Consider the following 22,724-nt stretch of genomic DNA (forward strand, 5'->3'; position numbering starts at 1 on the left):
ACCTTTTTGCTTCTGTTGCTTACCTGTCTATATTATTTTAAGCAACCCCTTGGATTAAATTAATCTTTTGAAAAGGGAATTTTAATACATTATACTAACATGATCAACAGGTGATTGAATGGTACACTTTGTTTTTTAAAAATTTGACATTTTTCTCAATTTTCACACTGCAGATTAAAGTTAATATGAAGATAATTGTACAGGGCTGAGTGATTTGGAACAAAGGTTTTGATTAATTTCCTTGTTTTGATATATAGATGCAGACTGGAACAATGTGTGGTTTTATTAATCAGTTTTTATAAATTATAGGAGACACGAATAATGAAACCGAAGAAACAGGACAGAGAGTCAAAGCAGGGGTTCTGTTTTTGTGGAAAAACAACAAGGATGTCATTATTTCATGAAAAGTGTTTAGCTGAATATACCTCCTGCTGTGTATCATCAGGAATCTGCTGTTTGAGTCCATAGCACATGATTTCGAAACATTTTGCATAATTTCTGTGGAAACCGTTACAAATTCTGAAGTGAAGATCTGGTTGTTTTTTTCAAGCCCTTTCCAATTTAAATTGTGATTAATTGGTAATTTAACTAAAGTACTTCCCTTTCTCCCTTTGTATTTTTGGAAATTAATATACACACCCAATTAGAGAAATTGGAATATTATTTAAAAGGCATTTCTTTCAGTAACTATCACCGTTGAATAGATTAATTACACAGAGACTGATGTGTTAACACCTTTATTTCTCTCAGTAATGATGATTTTCCAACAGTTAGTGGAAACATGACATTTAAAATTTAAATATCACATCAGACCAATTTAAAAAAAATATGTATTTTTAAAAAACAGGAATACGAGTTTAGTGAAAAGCTTGTTGAATACCTACTGAAAGATAGTTATTTTCAAAAGCTACTTTTAATCTGACAAACTAGACTCATTCTAATTTATGGAATATGTCCGTTTACATCCACTAGACATAATGTTATGTCTGCTGACAGTAACTGTTGTTGGGCGGAGAATACACGGCTGCATAGCTGTAATGTCAGAAGGTGGTATAGCTTTGCATTTCAGCAAGACTGACACGTGCCGAGGGTTCGAATAGCACAAGTACAAGGTGCTATTGTCCAGGTTTCAATCCGTCTGAGCATTTTTGGAAGGTGCCGAACATGTCCAAATGACAGAGGGCCCACCCCGTAACTTCCACGAGTCCCAGCATCTGCTGCTAACATCTTGTTCCCAGATACCACAGCACAACTTCAGAGGTCTATCTGCATCCAGACCTCATCCATTCAGGGCTGGTTTGGCACCAAAAGGTTGACCTTCTGAGACAGTTGGTCACATAGCTAGGAATATGTTCATGTTCTACGTCTCTCAAGGCCTTTATGAATATATTAGGGGTGAACAATATATTCAAAGTGTTCTGAACTTAACATTTTCCATACCAGTGTAATTTTTAGCCTGTTGGACGGCGTCTCACGACAACAAAGTCTCATTCCAGACACAGTGGCATTGCCCAAAATGCTAAAGGCTACAGAGGGATGGAAGCACAGATGAGAAACATGGTTGATTGTCTAGTGATGGGTCATGCTAAAAAAAACAGACTCCCATGAAGTGAGAGTTGGCTTCAATTTTTTTTTCCTCGTTTGCTGCTCAGCTCTCACTCTCAGTAGCTCCGCCCTGCTCAGAACGGTTTGATTGGGCGCATGATGGCTTGTCTTTTTTTTTTTTTTTTTTTTTTTAAACATTCTTTGGTTCTGTTTTTGTTTAGTAGATTTTCTAGCAATATTTTTGTTCATTTGTTTTTTGTTCTTGTTTTTTTTCTGAAAATTAAAAGTTTGATTAGAATACCAGACAATTTTATTTTTTTTTAATTCCTGCTGTTGTAACAGAACAAATACATCAAATTAGGAAAGCATAAGGCTTCTCATAAAAAAAAAGCAAATGCAAAAGTATTTTATTAACGTAGAGAACATTCATAGCTCGTGAGGTGAAATACGAGGCTATCGATGGTGGCGAATTAACAGCCGTTTGGGAGACGAGCCAAAAGAGCCGGCTCTCTGAAAATACCTGCACTTCCCATCCTTAATAACGTGATCAGAATTTCTTTTAAACCAACATCGCCATCGCAGGATTTTCTAACATCGTGCTGCTCTGTAGCTCTTAAAGTTTAAAATTTGCTTGACGCAGAATTTGACATCTTTATGGCATCTATTTATTATACAATATTATATGTGCAGCATTATGGATGCTCAAAAAACTGACTGTTTATACAGACGCACACACTACAGCTGGAGGTTTTAATTTCAAATGGTGTAAAACACGTGTGTCAAACTCGAGGCCCGGGGGCCAAATTTGGCCCGTCGTGGCTTTTTATGCGGCCCTCTAGACTCCAAATCACATCGATTGGCCCCTCCAGTTTTTCCACAAATCTGCAAAAGTGATACAAAACCAACAGATCCCCACATTTCTTTTCTGATTTTTTACTGCAATTTTCTTCTTACAATTGGCCAAAACACTTTGGGTTTAAGTGACTCCTGCCTCAGCCTTACTTGATGTCAAGCTATGACCGATCCGGTGAATAATAAAAAGTTACATTTAGCATCGTACATTAGCGCAAATATCATTAAAAAATCCTTACAAATATTTTTAAAGTAGCACCACAAAATCTGTGATTTTGATTGCAAAAAAACAAAACAAACAAACAAAAAAAAACATATGGTCCAAAAATATTCACATAATCCTGGATGGACTGACCAGTGTGAAAAGATGTCCAATATTATCTCATTTAAAGAGAAGCTTTTTGAATGGTGAAACAAGCAGCTATTTATTGATATTTTTACAGTTTAGTGGGTTTCATCAATACATGCTACCGGCCCTTTAAGAACATTCCGATTTTTGATATATCTGATATATTTCTGATCAAATGAGTTCGACACCCCTGGTATAAAACTGAAACGGATATGTATCTGTTTTGACGTCCCAAACTTTAAATACATCTTCTAAACACAACCCAGATTTTATGTCTCTTCATTTAAACAACACGAACCCCAAAATGCGTCCTTGCTTGTTTTATGAACCCACAAACATCTCAATCCTTTACTTCCTAACGTTCCTAAACATGGAAGTGAAAAATGAATCGATGGCAAAAATGTGGTGACTGTATTGGTCCAGCTCACCCACATCCTGTCTCGTTTTCTCACTTTCAGAAACTGAAATGACTTATTTAATAGCTGCGTTTACTAACAAAAAAATGTTTTATTTTTTTTTTGAAAATTACTAAAAATGTTCTCTCTCTTTTCTTCCCCCCATCAACATGCAAGCTCACGTGGTGAGAGCAGAGCGTTTGCATAGATTTTACACAGCTGCGGGAGAGATATGCGATCAAAGCGCATAATATGCGGAACAGCAGCGTGTTGGAACAACCTCGGCTCTTCACTTCCTAGTGTGGCGTCGGACTCTCTCCGTTCAACACATGCAGTCCGGGCCCGGAGGTAGAAAGATCCAATCTGTCCGCTGCTCTCACTGCGGGATTACAGGAGAGGTGGCGCGATTTGGGGGAATTGAAAAGTTTGGATTATGTTAAGTTTTTCACCGCGTCACAGGACGGAGAGGCTTTGATTCGCTTTTTCCTTCACCTGGAAGCATAAAGTCTGCGCTGCGGCCGCACACCGGGCCTACCTGTGCGGTCTTGTCCGCACCTCAAGGAGGGGAGGGCGCGACGCCAGTAGGCATACCTTTTGCCTTATAAGTTTCTCTCTCTCTCTCTTCCTTCCTTCCTTTCTTTTTACTCTGCTGCACCCCATTTCTCTCTCTCTCTCTCCCTCCTCGCTCTTCACAAGCCGGCGGATAAGGGATCTAAACGCCGAAATGTCGACAAACGAAAGGGCAACCCGAGCTCTTAAAGAGATTCTGCAAAAGCCGGGAAATGACGTCTGCGCAGACTGCGGCGCGCTGGGTAGGTGGAAGAAAATCAGCGTTGCCTGTTCCAGTTAAGTGTTTGATGAATGCCAAGGCATTTAGGGCGCATAAGGTAACCGCCGCCACTAGTTTAGTTTGAAATCTTGCAGATTGGTATCTGATTTGAAAATGTGTGACAAAGAATGCTGGGATTTCAGGAGAATGGGGCTTTAACTAGACCACAGGTGAAGTTGCAGTGGCCTCCTTCTGCTTGGTGTGTGCAACGTGGAGCATCCAGGAAAAAAAGAAAGAAAGAAAAAGCCATGAGAGTTGAACAAGACTTCACATGCTTGAGTGTAGGGCAGTGTAGGACTTGCACAGAACACACCCTTTTTTTTTTCAGCCAAGACCAAAAAAAAAGTACGATCTGCCTTTTATTTATTTATTTTTCTCCCATACAGCAAAGAAAATCTGGACATTTAATGCTAAAATCCACTGGAGAAGTATAAGTTCACTAATCACACTGGTCAACAGACAAAAACTATTGTCTGTGGTTTTTCCATCTGTTTCAGGGTCATTTTGATGAGCTGAATCCAAAACTCACTTTGGTTTTGCTCAATCAGGTCAACTTTCTGAACTATGGAGCAACATGAGCATCAAAATGCATGACTTGTTCTCACATCTGGATCGGTTTCCTGAGAATCTGGGATCAACGGGTGATGAGCGGGGACAGAACGGGGACACAGGGACAGAAAAGAGACGGAGAATTTTACACAATGTTTGATTCGCATGTCCTTACTCGTATCAGTGTTTGTTATTCAACTTACAGAATTACAAGTTTGTAACATTTAGTTAATGCGCTCTGCTAAAAAAACATTTTTTTTTCTCCTATAACTTTTTTTGGATGAGAAATATTAGTGAACTGATGATGTCACAACGATGTCATCAATTAAATTTCTCTGAATCAAATTGGAACAAAATCCAGGCCTGATTGAGAACACTGGATGTCATTTTCGTATTCAACACTGCAAAAATAATCCTAATTCAGTTGAAAAAACATAGACAACTTAAAAAATAATATTTTTATGTAACCCAGTGTAATCATTGGCTGGAACACCAACAGTCCATTGAAGTAGGCCTGTTATGATAACAAATTTTGCTGAACGATTAATTGTCTCAAAAATTATTGCGATAAACGATAATATTGTTTGAAGACCTTTTAACACTGATTTAATGGAAATGACGTAATAATTCATGCGATTTCCTGCCAAAGATAGATACACTTTAATTTCAAAAGAATATTTAACACTGGAACTGATAAACAAAACAACCAAAAACAAAAATAAAATGGATTCTCAGTCTCCATTAACAAAAAATGAACTTGAATAAAACCTAAACAACATAAAGCCAAAGTGGAAATAAATACTGCATTCAACCAAGAGTGCAGATTATGAAGTCTGTGTACTATGTTGCCCTTCAGTAATAATTAGATTTAAATAGAGAAAATGGGCACATCGACTACATGATGCAATAGTTCACACTGCACCGTTTTTCCCCCCGATTTTTCCCTTACGACAATCTTAGAACGTTGGTCGTTCTAAGATTGTCGCTTACGATTTCATAACCGATCATCCTGTAGTGTGTGGTGTGTTACGGTAGACCGTTGTTGCCGCTCCGATCTAAATCAGGGGTTTTCCCCGACTGGGAGCTTTAACACAGCCTGTTGAATGTGACAGGTAGCCAATCAGAAAGCACGGATTCCCTCCGCGCTTTCTGATTGCGGACATTGGAGTCCAGCGGACATTGGAGATGATATGTGGAAACAACATTAATGTTTATTCAACATGCAAAGAATATAGACAAGAGGAGCAGTTGGAGCGAAATTGCTACCGCAGTTGATAAACTCGGTAACTTTTCAGCTGTTCTTCGTTAACGTGACATAAATACTCTAGGTTCTAATGATTTTCATTCAGTCAGGACTGACACTAGCCACATGCAAAACAGGTAGATTGTAGTAAAGCATTGATTAATGCCTGGTTTTAAAATTAGTTAACTGAACTTGTAGCCATTATTTTGTTCCCATTGTTGGACACCACACGGCAGGATCGAACCGTTATACCTAGGATTTCTGTCGGCTAATGTTTGGTCTGTCAGGTGTTGAAAATGGGCCGACAATCGGCCGACAGCTCTAAGATCGTGTCGTGTGCGCTGGGCATTTCACTAAGGAAATGAGGAAGGAGGGTCAGTGGAGAGCACCGGAGTTGAGTCTTTTTTCATTCAGTGTCATTAACAGAAAGAGAAAAAGACCGGAAGAGACGATAATGTCGATAATTAAAATGAGGTCGATAGTTTTAATTCATAGTACGATTAATAGATTTATTGTTTATCACTACAGGCCTAATTTGAAGTAAGTTATAGATCCATTAAATACAGAGAAATCTGATGGAATATGATCACTAAAAATATTCCTAATTCAGCAAGAAAGTACCTTACTGTAATAAATGCACTCTGTACTTTTTTGGGGCTCCTGTTGCATGAATTTTTGCATCAGTGCATCCGTAGCGTCGAGGCATCCTCATCCTGCTAATGTGTTAGAGAAGATGATCTGAATAACATCCTTCTGCAGTTATTCCCTGTTATTCTACAAAGCATTTTCCTTCCACTCAACTTTCCATAAATTTGTTTGGATGCTAGGTCGGGTGATCGGCCATCTTGTTTTGCAAAGCGGTAACCGGATGACAGTAAAATGTGACGTTTCTCTATTTAAAAATTCTTGATTTTTTTTCTTTTTTCTCGAGAACCTGGACTTGTCAGCCGTCGTCGTTGAATGTAATCAATAATCGTCAGTTTCTTCAAGGCTCTGTTTATTTGTCATGGTTCAGGCGTACGCGGACATTTTTAGCACACTAGCTTAAAAACAGCTTTAAGAAGGAGATCTAAAATAACTAACATCACACGTACGAACACATACTGTTCTGTCAAACACTGCCAATATTTTAAGGTGCCAACACAGGGATAACTGTAAACATAAAATATAAAAACATCTCACTCTCAGCATGCAGCGCCAACGTGTTGTAAACAAAGATAAACATAAACTGGAGAAATATCTCTTTTGAATCACTGTTGGATCAAAACGTGGGGAAATGAGTTGTGCTTTTTGAATTGGAATAATGAAATGAAATAGTTGGTGTTTTATTGATCCAAGTTGAAGTTTTATTGACCTTAAAGGTGTACACTTCTCTTCTAGCAACAAAGCCAAAATTAAAACGAGCTCAACAGTCATGTTCTGTTTTTTTTTTTTAGTTCTATACTAACTTCTCAACAATAAGCACACCAATTAGCAAAGCAAAAAGTTAGTAAAGCCGTGCCATGGTGAGGATTTATATTGCTGCCAGATTGTCATTTCATCTCAGTCTGTGTCTTTGAACAATCTTAAGGAAGTGTAAAGGTGTTGGCTGGTCTGATGTACCTTAACGGCCTTCCGGTTAAGCTTCGGCTCACGCCCTTCCTTCTTCTTTGTCCTTGAGTAACAAAAGATGGTCACTCTGTGTGCTTTTTGGGAGCATTCAGAAACTTTGATTTGGGAGGCAGTCGGGGATCGGTATTGACCAACCGGCCACATCCAAGCTCCAATCTGCTTGTGACTTATTTGGAAAATTGAAAGAATGTTCTTCCTGCTCAGACATCAATAATTTCTCCTGATAAGGTCAGGGCGGTCTTTCACACACAAAGAGTCGTGTTTACCGGCAAGCTGTCAAGATGGGGGTGGAAGACAAAGCAATGAAAAGATAACTCTAAATCTTTTAGCTTAGAGTAACAGAAAAGACAAATGAACCTGGAAGATTTCCTGCTTTGTGTGGCATTGTTCCAGGTGAGCCTTACGGTAAGAGTTAAAGGGTTTATTGAGTTTAGGTATTTTATCCTCACCTAGCAGCCACTTTGATTTGCTGTCTGGCCAGGCACGTCATTCCAAAATGCTTTTTTGAAGCCATAACACGGGTGATCAGGATTGAAGTTCTACTAACACAACTTTTAGAAATGGTGGAGTACTTATTTTATTCTTGTTGTCCAGCAGCCCGGAACAGGAACATCCAGTTTACGCTTCACTCAACTCAGCACAGGAATAAAACCTATAAGAAAAACCTATAACAAAAAGGCCCAGAGAAACTCCTATTAGGTTATAATTGTGAATTACGTAAATATGATTGGCAGCGCTAAGACCCACCTCCTGGCTCTGATTGGTTGTTTCTGGTTAGCACTGGGAGAAGGCAGAGGAGCTCAATTGTGTTCACAGATGATCTGTTTCACACCAAACTGTCACAACACAATGACAGTTTTAATAGGTTTATAAAAGTTACATACTGCAGCTTTAAGTCCGATTGAATGAAAATGTCTGACGGGCGCCTGCCGTCCAACCTGATGGAGGCTGAGAAGTACTGCAAAGAAGAATGAACCAAATTGTCTCAATGAAACTGTGACATCATTTTCAAAAAGGCTGTAATTATTGCCAAAGGTGGCTCAACAAGGTATTAAGCAAAGGTTGTAAATATTTACCCAAATGTGATTTTTATTTATTTATTTATTTTTGGTTTTCTCTTTTTAACCAGTTTGCAAACTGCTCTAGATTTTTTTTTCTTTCTTACATTGTCATGGGGTATTAGTGTGTCGAATGTTGAGGAAATAGATTAACTTAACAGTATTTGAAGTGAGGCTATAGCATTACAAAACTGAGGAACATTGAGTACTTTTCAGACATACTGTATCTCTTTACCACATCATTTAGCGATGGTAACACTTACATCTTACACTCGAGCTTTAAATTTTAATATCTAGAATCTTCTTTTGTACGTAAAGCACAGGGACTCTATTCTGGTGTTTCAGTTTTGATCTTTTTTTTTTTGACTTTCTAACCTGCGGCAGATCCGGGTTGGGGCTCCTGCTCCCTTGGTGTGTTCATCTGTCTGGACTGCTCTGGAATCCATCGCAACATCCCCGAAATCTCCAAAGTCAAGTCCCTGAGACTGTCCCACTGGGAGGACCAGGAGGTTCAGGTGAGAGGTCAAAACCAGCGACTCCCAGGATCTCATCTGTTACAATGTAGTTTTTTTTTTTTTAAGAGGATATAAAGCAAGTGAGAAAGTAAATAAGGAGGCAAATTTATAGAGGAAGAATAAAACATGTATATATTTATGCTAAAAAATAAAAAACCCTGTAGTTTTTCAATTTCATAATGTGCCGTTTATTTTGACTGGCCCAACAAAGTATTAGCTCTGCTGCTCCATTTAAAAAAAAATAATATTTCCAGTAAATGCTACCACGTTCTATTCATGACTGCTTCCAGGATAAATATGTTCACAAAACTGCACTTAGGGCCTAATTTGTAAATTCTCCAAATTTCCCAGCTGAGTCGGGATTTTCTTGTTTTTTTTATGAAGGCTTGTGGTTTCCTGTGTGGGGAGCCATTTTTACAGATTTACAAAAAAAATGTAACTGGTTATCAGTAGTTGTACTTTTATCTGCTGTACAAAGATGCGATAACACAGTGAGTTTCCAGAAAGGGGAGAAAGCTACTCAGCTGAGTTGGAAGGCTAAAAGCTAGCTTGACAGTCGTGTTAGCTAATTTGAACAGCTTAAAGATCAAAGGGAAAAACAGCATAACTATATACAATGTTATATTAGCAGATAATGGAGATTAAGCTTATCAACGTTGCCTTAGCTGAACGATGTACATGTTGCTGTACCAAAGTTATTCTGCCTTTTAATAATCTATTATATTCAACGGATGCTAGCATTTTAAATGTCTAAAATTAGCTAAAACTTGGGTCTGTCTGGCTAGTTGTTAGCTTTGCTCTACCCTCAGGATTTTTCACTTTTGTTTGCTGGTTTTATTCTTTATTTAGCAGGGACAGTGTGTAAACACATTATTCTTCACAAAAATGTGTCAATTGGAGAATTGCACCAGATTAAGCTCAAAGCTACTTTTCATCTGTAGGTTGTATGGCGGGTCATAACAACAATAAAATACATTCAACATGTGTTTATTCCATCTATAGCTATTCACACCAAGCATTTTCATCAATTTATAACCATTTAGACAATTCTTCAATCTACAATTTAAATGAATTTGATCAATTTACATTGCAAATAGTCAAGGTTTAATGTTGAGTATGCTAATTTCCTAGTATTTGCTTTCTGACCTTTTGGGAGAAATCGGGCCGATCGAGGCATAATTTTAGAATATCTACATCATTGCAATAGGAACTTAACTTCACTCATACAAATCCAACAGATAATTTTAATCACTTCAGCTTCCTTGTAAGGATGCATATGGTGGTGAGAGGGAAAGAAAGTTGCTGGTTACTTCTTGTGTGAGTTTGCTTTTTAGTTTTTTTCAATCTGGTTGTTTCAAGTTCACACTCGGGTAGCGTTGTGTAGTCAATGTACAGGCATATTTTACTTACATTTTGCATGTTTTCAGGTTCCCACTTGTTGTGTCAGGTTTTCTATTAGAACTGCGCAGCAGGAAGAGAGAAGGCGTTTTGGAACTAGTTTTACACAAAAAGACAAAAATATGTAGCAGTAAAGATTTTGGCAAAGGGAGAGCATGCCATGCAACTTAGATATTAAAGCTTTGTGTTGACTAACAAATCAAAACATACAGCTTCTGAATGTTCACACTAAAGTAAATGAAGTGAAAAAGATCAATTAAATCCTACTTTTTTGCACTCTTATGGTAATTTTATGGTTATTTGTTATGGCAAACAAAAAAACATAACCCTTTTGGTATGGTAAATAAAAAAACTTGAATGGACTAACAAAACCCACAGGACAATTATTATTTTCAGATTAAACCAGGACATCAGAAATATGTTAACTGTGGCAGTATTATTGTAAAATGATTTTTTAAAGCTTTACATTATGTTATAATGTTGTTCCCTCATCAAAAACATATTTGGAGTTTTGCCTTAATTTTTCCATGCGTGTTTGACAATCTCTTTAGTCTCCCATGGCCACCATTCAGCTGTGCAAAACCCCTGGTTAGACCTAGCCCCTCCTTCAAGATGAAGCTCCTCCTTCAAAGCTTCCACATTACAGAGCAGCCCTGCCCTGGGACTTTCCCACTTGGCTCCTTCAGACTAGCCAGCTGCAATTAGCAAACAGCTTTTGGAACAGCACATCCGCTGAGTTCATTATAGGAGCTAGTTCTCAGAGCAATGCTGGTAAAAATTGTGTTTAACGGTTAATAAAGGAGCCATGTTGTGATGACTTCCTGGAGGCAGAGTTTCAGAAAGAACCTGAGTTTTTAAAGAGACAGAGGTTCAATTTCAAGATGTTAAATATCAAAGTCAACTTTCTTTTTTTGGCTACAGTGGCCTTCATTTGACAGTAAATTGACAGGAAAGAGGGTAATGAGAGAGGGGGGGAAACATGCGGCAAAGGTTGCCAGGCCTGGAATCAAACCTGCGACAGCCGCGTCAAGGACTAAGGCCTCCATATGTGGGTTGTGCTTAACCACAGCACCCCCAAGTCAACTTTCTTTTCAGTCATGTTTGATATATATAGCATTTTTTAATCTAAAGGTAACTGATTGTGATATAAAATGGCAACATTTGGTCAGAAAACTCATAATACCGCCCTTTTAAAATCAGTTTCTAAGAAAATATATGTGGAAATTTGAAAAGATGATTTCTATGCTTGTAGAAATGTGCTTTAAGATGGAATATATTCCAAAACGTCTGAATTTATTTTTGCCTAATGTGTCCTCCTGTTATTGTTCTGTTCATTCATGTGCTGGGGCGTCATTCGGACTTTAATACTGTCTTTTTTTATTTATTTTTATATGTGTTGTGTGTGTGTGTGAGATAGTTCATGGCTGAAAATGGAAATGAGCTAATGAAGGCAAAATATGAGGCGGATGTTCCTGTCTACTACTACAAACCAACCCACAAGGACTGTCAGTGAGTAACCACAGCTCCACATGCCAACTATCAGAGCTTGAGTAACGTTATACAAAATGGAGGTGATCTTTGAATGTGTGGCTTATCACATGGATGGTCTTGTTTCTCCACAGTGCCTTACAAAAGTTTTGGTTTAAAAAAATTGCACCAAAAACAAAAAAAATCGCTCGCACATGTCTTCACTCCTCTTTAAAAACATAAAGTTTCATTTCATTTCTTTTAATTTGACGACTCTAACTAAAATGCAGAGGAAATGTTATCAATAAACGTGTCTGTGCTTTGGTGTACGACTGCGCTCATATTTGTGAGTTTTATTGAGAGGTCAACTTGACCTCTAAAAGACCTTTAAGGTTAATATGACAAGGAAAGCATTACATAACCTCAGTCCATTTACCGTTTGTTAGCTTTCTGAAGTGTGTGTCTTTCCTTTTTGTTCGTGTTTGCTCAGGGTGCTGAGAGAGCAGTGGATCAGAGCGAAGTACGAGAGGAAAGAGTTCTCGAAACCTGGGAAGAGCTTGACGTACGAATCAGGTGAGCGCGCACAAACCCTCACATGAACTGTGAAAAAAAAAAGAAAGCCCTCGTCCTTGAATAATCACGTTTTGCTTGCATCCTGCAGAAACGAGAGAGGGCACATTGATGAAAAGGGGGCGGGACAACGGGCAGTTTCTGAACAGGCGATTCGTCCTTTCTGAACGAGAGGGCAATCTGAAGTACTACACCAAATATGATGTAAGCAGCAGCTCATGAGAATCCAGTTCGGTATGATGACGGAAAAACCTTAAAGCACATTCTGCTCTAGTCTACACCCACTATACAAATACCCCTAAATATAAAAGATTTTAAAGATAAGAAGTGTATTCGCAAATGATTTCTGTATGATTTAGGGTTTGGTCTCTCATATTCACATATTCAGTTCAACTGAATTCCAGGTTAATTGGACTGAACTGACGGCAAAGACGGCAAAATGAGTATTTGCCTTCTCCGTTGTGTTTGTGCAAGTTCAGACAAGTTTACTGTGGAGTGCGTCTGAACTGTTCACCATCCAAAATAATTATTCTCAGAAGCTGGAAACAAATACTGTGTATAAAGGTCACAAAAACTAAAAAAACCCAGCTAATGTTTCCATAACAATAAGAACTTTGTGTGTTCCAGCTTATCATATATAGTTATCTGATGTCTATTATTACAAACAGCCTTTTATGATCTGAATATTTGACAAACTGATATCACTGCAGTAATGGCTATAATCAATCAACTGTCATAGATTGAAAAACCTTGATGCTCTGCACACATAAGTGTTTAATTACTAAGCACATCCATGTAGCCAATTTCTGCGTTTGCACAGCCAGTTTATAAAAACATAAAAAGTAGAACAACGGAGGCCTCTGATTTTCTAAACCAGTGGTTTTAAAACTTGGTTGTAAGGAACTGGGTTATTGGTTGAAGGATACAGTTTAATTGTGTTCCTTCCTCCTTAGAATAGCTCAAATGGACAAATGTTAGAGATGCATTTTGTTTAACTTGTCTTTTTAATAGCATTGAATCTTGTTACTGAGTAGATCAGTAAGGAAATCTCACTGGTTTTCAAAATAGGATTTGAAACAGAGCAGCTTAAATAATCACCAGCAGTTGTTTCTGTTTCATTAGCCGCATCTCCACCGACCGTAAAAGCGCTACGATGCTTTTCGGCTTTTCGGCTGTATTGAAATCGGCGTGTTTCGCAAAACTGAAATGAAAACACTTTTTTTCCACATCACACGAGTCGCGTGATCAACAACCGGATGTTACTACTGCTGGAAAAGACAAAGAGGTCAACAAGAAGTGGCAGGAGGAGGATGACGCTGCATGATTTAAAAAAAAAATTACTTATCATTTGAACAAATGTATTTATGTTTGATTTTAATTGAGTTTCTTTTTTAAAGGAAGCACCACAACTGCAAAATTGTATTGTCTTGTATTACATTATATACATACGTATATAATCCATTCCCTAACATTCTTGTATATTCTGTATAATCTGTGCATATAGCTCCCATATTTATATTTATATTTATACACAATATCTATATCTCTTTGCTATAACCCCTTATAGTCCATACATACATAGTCTTGTACATCTGTAAATAAATATTTATATTTCGTAGAGCACTTTTGGATAGATGCAAACTACATCTCGTTGCTTGTACTTGTGACAGTGCAATGATAATAAAGTTGAATTCTATTCTATTTTATTTTATCCTATTCTATTCTATTTTTAATTTTTTTTACACTAGTATAATGTCAAAAAGGAGTTGTAAAGGAAACGCAGGTATTGACACGCAAGTTTGTTTGGGAAGTTCTCAAAGTTTTGTTTGAAAAAGCAGCAATGCTTTAAAATGTTTTTTTTTTTTTTTTTTTTGCTTGTTACTAAACAGTTCAGCTCCAGAGTTGACTGATCTATATTTAGCTTGAGCTGGGCCTGGTCATGGTGCCACAGTTGGGCGCCATGGCAGTAGACAAGAGGGATTTCAGTAATTATATGATGGTCAGTTTGTAGCGACATTCGTCTGCCATTTGCAACCAGCTGAGTACGCCTCGACTGAACCTCCACTTTCACTGCCTTCTGCCTCTCGCTTAGTCGCACTTAAATAAAGCAACACTCAGCAAACTATACTTAGAGTTTTAATAACCCTCTGCTGATTCGTTTAGGCTAAGGAGCCCAAAGCAGTGATTAAGGTGGACACCATCAATGCGACGTTCCAGCCAGAAAAGATCGGAAATCCCAACGGCCTGCAGATCACCTACCTTAAAGACTACAGCACCCGGAATATCTTTGTGTATCATGACAGTGGCAAGGTGAGAATCACACACACTTAGTGTATTTCTGTTTAGTAATGACTGGAAAACAGAAGCCTGATTTGAACGAATCTTTCAGTGTCTAGCAGTTCGATTCAGAAACAATTTTTAACTCGGAAATCAGTTTTTTCTATTCAGATGGTCTAGAGATTCTGTTTAAATCGTGTGACTGACGAGAGGAAAAGACGATGTAAAAAAAAATAAAATTATATATATTACATTTATTTTATTAAGGAATTTTACACTGGTCCATACTGTTTTAAAATCTTATTTTTCTTTATATTTTGGGAAAAATATTTTTGTGTGTAAAATTCTGTAGCTTAAATTATCAGCAGTAAGTTAGCTTTGCTGCCCAGCTTTTTCTTAAACAAACAAAATCAAATTAAAAAGATTTATACAAAATGTCACTTTACAAAAAAAAAAAAAAACAACCATAAAACTTTTGAGCATTTTGAATCGATCCAGAAATGCCAGGACTAGGAATTGTGGTTCTCTGTGGAATCACATTTTTCTCTCCACCTCTATTAAACAATGTAAAGTATAATTTAAATTATTTGTCGTCTGTCTAGATAGATGTGATGAATATGCTTTCTAACTATCTCGCCGGTACTGTTGAGGAAGAGCCGATCATTTGTGCCAGTCTTTGCTTCCCGGTGGAATCCATTATCGGATGACATTCAAGCATCACATGCATCATTCTCTGTCATCCAGAGACACAGTGGGATATATTGAGCAGTCCCGTGTTTCTGTGTGATTTATTTGCTGCCGTCTGTCACCCGGGACTGAGGAGTTTGCAGTAAAATCAGATCAGTGTCATTGCATTAGCGGCGATCTGCAGAGTTGCTTAGCTGATTTTCTTCTTCAGGGAGTGTTATAGTGGAATAAAGTGGCACACCAAGCTTTCCATCAACCCTTTCCCCCCCCTTTTTTTAATCTGTGAGGTAGTGAGTTTGTGACAGCTTCAATTGTAATTGCAGTTTCAAATATCAAAACCACTTAAGCTTGCCGGAAACGTTTACATATATATATGTATATTAGTTCTAATTAATTTTAATCAACTTGCACTGATTGTGTTAATCAGACTTTTTTGTGCTTGTTGTCTTTGTTAATAAACAGTTAGGAGTGTCACCATACGTTTTGCTCTACGATAAATTGCCCCATAAGTTATCAGGATAAACGACAATATTGTTGTTTTTGAGACCATTTTCAAGTAATATAATAGTGATGGCAAAGTAATGCAGGAACACATTCTTAAATATAAATAAGCATTAAGTTCTAATGAACGTTTGACAATGGAACTGGGAGATGTTTGAAATCTGCAAAATAAATAAACAAAACAGAAACAAGAAAGACATTGAATTATGAAGTCTCTGTAAACAAAATTGTCTTTCATAAAAAAGGACCAGTGGAGACCAAAGCAGCAGACTGAAGACGGGTTTTGGTAGGAAGAGAGGGAGAGAGAAAACAGAAGAATGATAAATTATGCAATTTATTGTCTCTTATATAAGTGATATATCAGTGATATAAGAGACAATCTACTAAGAAATAAAATAAAAAAATTGCTCATTGTTGGCAAATTCAGCCTAAGTACCCTATAATATTTTATGCAAATTGTCCATGAAAAACTGCCAAAATGTTGAGGTGAGTTAAAATTAGCGGCACATCATTAAATCTCCAGGGAATAAATCGCCCAATTTCCTTAATTGCATGAAAACTCAATCTTCTCCACCTCCACAAAGGCATGGTGCCACAAAATTTCCACAAAAAATTCTCACGTTTTGCTACAATTACAATAATAAAATGTATTCCATTGGAATTTAAGTCATACACCAATATAAAGTAGTGCATAACTGTAAAGTGAAGGGGGGGAACAATTTTTAGTTTTTCAAACTTCCCTTTTTAATTTGACACCTTTTAGTTTAAAACCTGGTGTAGTTGTGTTTACAGGTGGCTTAATTATTTAACAGAGTCTATATGTGTGTAACTTTGCCTAGGAGTCAATGTGAAGAAATCAGATGTTTGGTAAAGAAAATGATTGAACAATCGGCATCATGAAAACCAAGGAACACAGAATAAAAGTCGTGGAGAAACTTGGCCGTGTCGAGTTATTGAACAAAATTCCTGGCTTTAAACATTTCACAGAGACGCTTTTCAATCCATTATCTGAAAATCACAAGAGTGTGGCACAACTGGAAATATACAGAGATATATACCAGAGGTGTTCACTTAAACTGACCAGCAAACCAAGACGAACTTTAATCGTATATCTGGTTTTTGGCCCAAACGTTAAATACTATGTGTAAATGAATGCCTTAAAATTTTGATTCTTGGCTTACTGTTAATGTTTTCACTTTTCTGTTTTTTGTTGTTGTTTTTTCAGGAAATTGTTGACTGGTTTAATTCAATCCGTGCCGTTCAGCTTCAGTATCTAAGAGTGGCCTTTCCCGGCGCAACTGATGCCGAGGTAGACGCGTTAACCTTTCCTAAAAATAATTGCTCATGGTTGACCATACTGAGAAACGTCGTGATTCTTTTTCAGCTCGTACCCAAACTTACTCGAAACTTTGTCAAAGAAGGATACATGGAAAAAACCGGCCCCAGGGTAAGTAAATCTGCTGCTGCTTGCCTGTACATGTGCACAGCTGTAACTCCTCCACCACGACTTATTTATTTTACTTTACTGATTTACCCAGCACAACAAAAGCCTCTCACTATTCACCCCCCCCCCCTCCCAAAAAAAATAAAAATCGATTTTTCTCATTTAATTTTCTCAAATTAGATTTTTCTTTAAAAAAAAAAAAGTTCTCTAAATTTTTTGATTTTTTTCCATGATTTTTTTGTTAATTATAGAAATCAACCTATTCTATACTCCACAAGCAATCAGCATTCGTTTTTATTCTTACTGGTGGTTTATTTCTTATCTCTGTTACTGCAAGTAAACTGGAGAGTTCAGTTAAATTGTGTCCAATTTGTTATGCAGTCTTGGTGTGTCAGACTGATCCCGTCTTCCTTTAGGATCAGTGTTTAACAAGATAAACACGTCTATGTCCCGCTTTTATTCCAGCTCCTGGTCTCCTGTCCCTAATTGGGGGGAAAAAAAAAGAAAAAGAATAAACATGGCTAAAAGGTTAACTCGGCTGTCAATGCGACTGATTTTTACCTGTCTGACTGGATGGTAGACGGCTGAGCAAACCCGCCGTATCAACTTTCCTCTATCTGAGGAAATGAAAGGCTTCCTTGTGAGAACTCTCTTAAATCTCATCTCTCAAGTACAAACGTGGAAGGCAGATGCGTACCGTGCAAATAAACAAAGAGTCGTTTGTAAGGATTTGTGTAAACACGCAGGCATGTACCAGTACCGGCACATGCCTGCGTTGGTTAAATCGGCCCAGACGTCTCGTGTTTTAGTTTAGTCAGAATTAGCTAAATTATTTCCATGAATGCCACAGTGATACGTCAGGGATTTATTTGTTAATATCTGCAAAATCAGAAGTTTGCATCCATTTCCTCGGTATTTGGCAACATTGACTTGGGTCAAACCTTTAGGGTTAGGGTCAGTCAGGTTTGTAGGCTTTCTCAAATATACCCACAAATTCTCTAAAGGATTTTGAACATTGACTTTGTTGTCCTTAAACTCCTTTGTAACCACTTTGGTTGCAAGCTTGGGGTCATTGTCCATTAGCCTGTGTCCAAGCTTCTACTTACTGGCTGATGTCTTCAGATGTTGCTCCAATATTTCTACATCATGTTCTTTCCTCATCATCATGGCATTTATTTTCTGAAGTGCACCAGACCCTCCTCCAGCAAAACAATCCTAAAACCTGATACTGCCAACCTCCTTACTTCACAGTTAAGACGATACAAGCATCCCGGTTTTTCCTCCAAACGTAACGATTGTCATTATGCCCAAACAGTTCCGCTTTAGTTTCATCAGACCACCGGACCAAAAATGAAGATATTTGTCACTGTGTTCATCTGTAAACTGCTTTCTGGATTTTTTTTTTTTTTTTAAATAAAGGCTTCTTCCTTTCGGCCCATTTTGGTGCAGAACACGTTTCACTGCGAATGATGTTTTACCAGCTTCAGCATCTTTACAAGGTCTTTGGCTTCGGTTCAATTTGTACATTTCGGGCCAAAACTCATTCAGAATGATGGCCGGACATTTCCCATCGCGTCTACACTTGTATATAATTGTTCAAACAAAGGAACGCAGCAACTTCTAGAAATTGTTCTAAAGGATGAATCAGACTTTTGCACCTCTACAATTCTCTTCCTGATGTCTCGACTTTCCCATCATGTCAAAGAAAAAGAAAAGGGCGCAGTGTGTTGTAAGGTGTGGCCTTAAAATACAACCACAGGTGTGACTCTAATTAGCTCAAATGACTCAGTTAACCTATCAGAAGTTTCCAAAGTCATTTCCCCCCCATTGTTTAAATACATTGTGTATATGAACTTTTGCACTTTCAGACATTAATAAATGAACATCTGAAATCTTTTCTCTTATTATTGTAGCAAATAGAAATCATTTTGGTAACTCCAACTGGTAGAAAACAAGAGAAGTTTGGTCTGATTTAACTCCTGACAATCAGGAAAAATAAATATCTTTTTATTCTGTGTATGTATGTGGTGTAGGCACATGAAATGACTCACTAACCTGCTGCTTTTTGAGTCGATTTAGTTGCATTTGAATTAATTCATGAGTTAGATGCATTTTGGCACAAGCCCACAGGAAAAATGCGAGAAAAACAATCAATCTCTCGATATTTAGAGATGTTTTCCAAAAGAACTCCAGTGGAAAGCCTTTACCGATATCACCAATCGTCGATTGACGGTTTGACAGAAAGAATTGAGTTCTAAATTCTTATTTTCTCTTTTCTAAACCAGCCAGCACATTCTGGAAACGGACCGGAGCACGGCATGCTTCGGTTTAAAATGCACAGACAGTGCTATCGATGTGAGCACGATGCCTTACTGATTCCATTTCTGGTTTTGTTTCCCCGTTCGTCTGCGTAGCAAACCGAAGGCTTCAAGAAGCGCTGGTTCACACTGGATCAGAGACGGCTGATGTACTTCAAAGATCCACTGGTATGAGAGTCTGTTCATGCACACGCCGGTTCATCTGCAGCCACACAGAGTCGTAAAAAGCGAATGGTTTCAATCTTTGAACTTTTTTCATCTTGCAAAAGTAATGTTTTATAACAGGACTTTAAGAACAACATTCAAAATTTTTAATATACTGAGTAGAGGTGAAGTCATGTTTCAGTGGCTAGAAAACAGGATTTGATGGTACTTTTCCATGATTTGAACCTGTTCAGTAACCAGGTTTCTGTAGTTTTCACAAGACTGAGTCAAAATCCCCCCCCCCAAAAAAAATTTTATTTGGTTTTTGGAAACATTTTCAGTTTTGACCCGTAGTCAAAACTACGAGTGGGCGATGGGGATTAAGGTTTTATCACTACATTTTGCTGAGCTATTGTGATAATGATAAAAGTGAAAATAAGAACTGTTTTGTACATCTTTTTTTAGGTAACTGTTACTGTGTGTCACAGCAAGCATAGACCCACAAACACAATAAATACTCTTGAAAAATGTTCCCATTTGTAACATTCTTCTTTAGGACATCAGTCACGTAAAAAAGTGGGATTTCTGTCACCAACCTGGACACGGTAACTTTATTTAAGAACATTTTTGGGAGGGTTTAAAACATCGTTAATTGGAATTTATCTTGACAATGATAAATCAAAATTCTTTTCTGAAGAAATTTATCACGATAAGTGATGAGCGATACGATAAATGCCCACACCTAGTCAGAACAAGGTGTGGGCACAATTTCAAAGACGATACCAGTTAATATCAGTTAGTTTGTCTTATTTAAAGTGCACTAAAATATTTACACTAGAAACTAGACAAGGTTTGAAGTTTTGCAGCATATTTTTGCTTTAATCATAATGAAGGTATGATTATAAAATAAAACTGAAAATACTTTTCTACTATATTCACTCTCATTGTGTGAATATCCAACCAAGTATATAAAAATAAAATTGATTCATTAATAAAATAAGAAAAATAAACAGTAGTATGCTAAAAAATAGCATACTGGAGATGACTAAAACAAAATGTTTTTTATAATGTTTGCCCCTTTCTTCTATTTTGCCTGTGTTTGAAGGATGCCTTCGCTAAAGGTGAGGTATTCCTGGGGAACAATGACAACCATTACAGTGCTTCTGCCGGCTTACCACCTGGGACCCACTGCAACGGCGCTTGGCAATATGGCATCACTATAGAAACACCTGACCGCTCCTTCCTGTTTACGTGCGAGACGGAGAGTGACCAACTGGATTGGCTGAAGCACTTCAAGAATGTCATGAACACTCAGATGTCCCCTCAGGATTACACAAGTAAGGATTCAGACTTGTCTAATGCCTTTTTAAAAATGATTTTATTAGCTGCAAGGAGGTTTACATTGACTTTGGATTTTTGTTTGTGTTCAAAGTGGAGGCCCTGTTAAAGCACCGACACTGACAGACCAGAGGCCGTTTCTCCCCTCAACACCCACCATCAGTCTGACGGGCCCAACACCGACCCTGCTACTCACAAGCTGGCGCACGTCACATTATCCCAAAAATGTGGACTTCTGGAGTAAAAGTGAGAACAAATGTACCAAAGCATTGTCTGATAGGGTTAACTGTGCTTTAATTTTGATACCACTTTTTTATTTTTTTTGACCCGTGTATCATGAAAGCTTTTTACCGTAGAACAAAGTTAGTTACGTGTCCCGAGTCAGTCACAAGGACATGTTTTCTATCTTTATTACTTGTGGCTTATGGCTAATGGTGTATAATAATAATAATAATAATAATAATAATAACATGCAACAATAAACTGTTGTGTGAAATGTTGACACTAGTAATTAATTGAATCCATATAAGTATATTCTATCTATCTCTCTCTATCCATCTGTCTATCTAGCTACAAAGCACGCTAGTTATTTTTGTAGCTAACTAGCTACAAAACTAGCTATTCTTTTAGCTAGCTAGCTGACTATTTTTGTAGCTAGCTAGCTATTTTTTTTGGCTAAATAGATATTTTTCTAACTAGCTAGCTTAAATTATGTGATGGTAAAAGATGCTTTTTTCCTATTGTGTTGGCTATTTCTGCCCAAGTGTTTATGTTTTGAATTTGTAATTTCTTTTTTACTGCTAGTAAAGTTTTAGGTATTTGCACGGTTATGGGAAACACTATGGTCAAAGCTTTATGGATACCCAAATGTTGGAGCTTTTTTTTTTTAGCTGCTGTGGTTACAAGGCTTGGTATTCTGTACAGTAAATTACAAAAAAAGATTTCTTTTTTGCAATGTTCCTATGGGTCGAAATGTTGTCATTTATTAGAGAAGAAAAAAAATCCTATTGACTTAGCAGAATTTTAATTTTCTATTTGTAACATATACCTATATTTTTTGATTACTTCTCCCAAAAGATCAGATTGTCTGTTACTTTTTTTATTCAAAAAGACATATGCATACTTTTTATAGTATTCTTACAAAAAAAAGTACATATGGAAGCCAATTTAAAAATGTATTTTGAGCAAGGTGCTGAAAACAATTCCAGCAGTTGTATGACTTAGCAGCACCTCCATGTGGTACAACACTTTATCAAAACTAAAACATTTTTACAAATGTATTTATCTAACACCTGTGGTCGTGCTAAAATGAAACCCTACCCTCTATTAATCTTATAGAGGGTAGGGTCGATCATAAAATAAAATTTTAGGATTTTATTTTACGATCGATTTGTTTTTTAAAGTTCAAAAACATTTAAAGCCTAATCTCAAGTTTACAAAATATATACAACTCTGGAAATTGATGAGGATCTTTTTGCCATGGCTGTTACTGTTGCCTTTTCATTTTGTGATTTCTCTGTAATTTCAAAATGTACTCGTCTCAGTTTAATTTCCATTAGAAGTATTTTCTTGACTCACAATTGCAGACTTGCAAAAAATGTTGACTAATAAAAATCTGATTTCTCAAAAAAAAA

At 37.3% G+C, this 22,724-nt stretch overlaps 1 protein-coding gene across 3 annotated transcripts; it reads left to right on the forward strand.

The window, feature by feature from the left end:
• The first annotated feature begins 3,412 nt into the window (after positions 1-3,412).
• Positions 3,413-22,083, forward strand: LOC116720348 (arf-GAP with dual PH domain-containing protein 1). Of its 3 annotated transcripts, XM_032563552.1 has the most exons (12): positions 3,413-3,722; positions 3,838-3,986; positions 8,816-8,946; positions 11,762-11,853; positions 12,302-12,384; positions 12,473-12,585; positions 14,545-14,691; positions 17,072-17,155; positions 17,231-17,293; positions 19,705-19,776; positions 20,858-21,089; positions 21,185-22,083. In XM_032563552.1, the coding sequence occupies exons 2-12, from the start codon at positions 3,866-3,868 to the stop codon at positions 21,211-21,213; spliced, it is 1,167 nt and encodes a 388-aa protein (XP_032419443.1). In that variant the 5' UTR covers positions 3,413-3,722; positions 3,838-3,865; the 3' UTR covers positions 21,214-22,083. The 3 variants fall into 3 exon arrangements, with proteins under 3 accessions (XP_032419443.1, XP_032419442.1, XP_032419444.1); XM_032563551.1 differs by having other exon boundaries at positions 3,414-3,986; XM_032563553.1 differs by having other exon boundaries at positions 3,418-3,953; positions 21,185-22,080.
• Positions 22,084-22,724: the final 641 nt, after the last annotated feature.

This window comes from Xiphophorus hellerii, chromosome 5 (genome assembly GCF_003331165.1).
Source record: "Xiphophorus hellerii strain 12219 chromosome 5, Xiphophorus_hellerii-4.1, whole genome shotgun sequence".
NCBI lineage: Eukaryota > Metazoa > Chordata > Actinopteri > Cyprinodontiformes > Poeciliidae > Xiphophorus > Xiphophorus hellerii.

Excerpts from the sequence above, each read along its gene's own strand:
- LOC116720348 (XM_032563552.1), top strand. The coding sequence starts at position 3,866 with ATGTCGACAAACGAAAGGGCAACCCGAGCTCTTAAAGAGATTCTGCAA. Across the intron at positions 3,987-8,815 it reads AATCAGCGTTGCCTGTTCCA|ATCCGGGTTGGGGCTCCTGC; the intron begins GTTAAGTGTTTG and ends AACCTGCGGCAG. Across the intron at positions 8,947-11,761 it reads GGGAGGACCAGGAGGTTCAG|TTCATGGCTGAAAATGGAAA; the intron begins GTGAGAGGTCAA and ends TGTGTGAGATAG.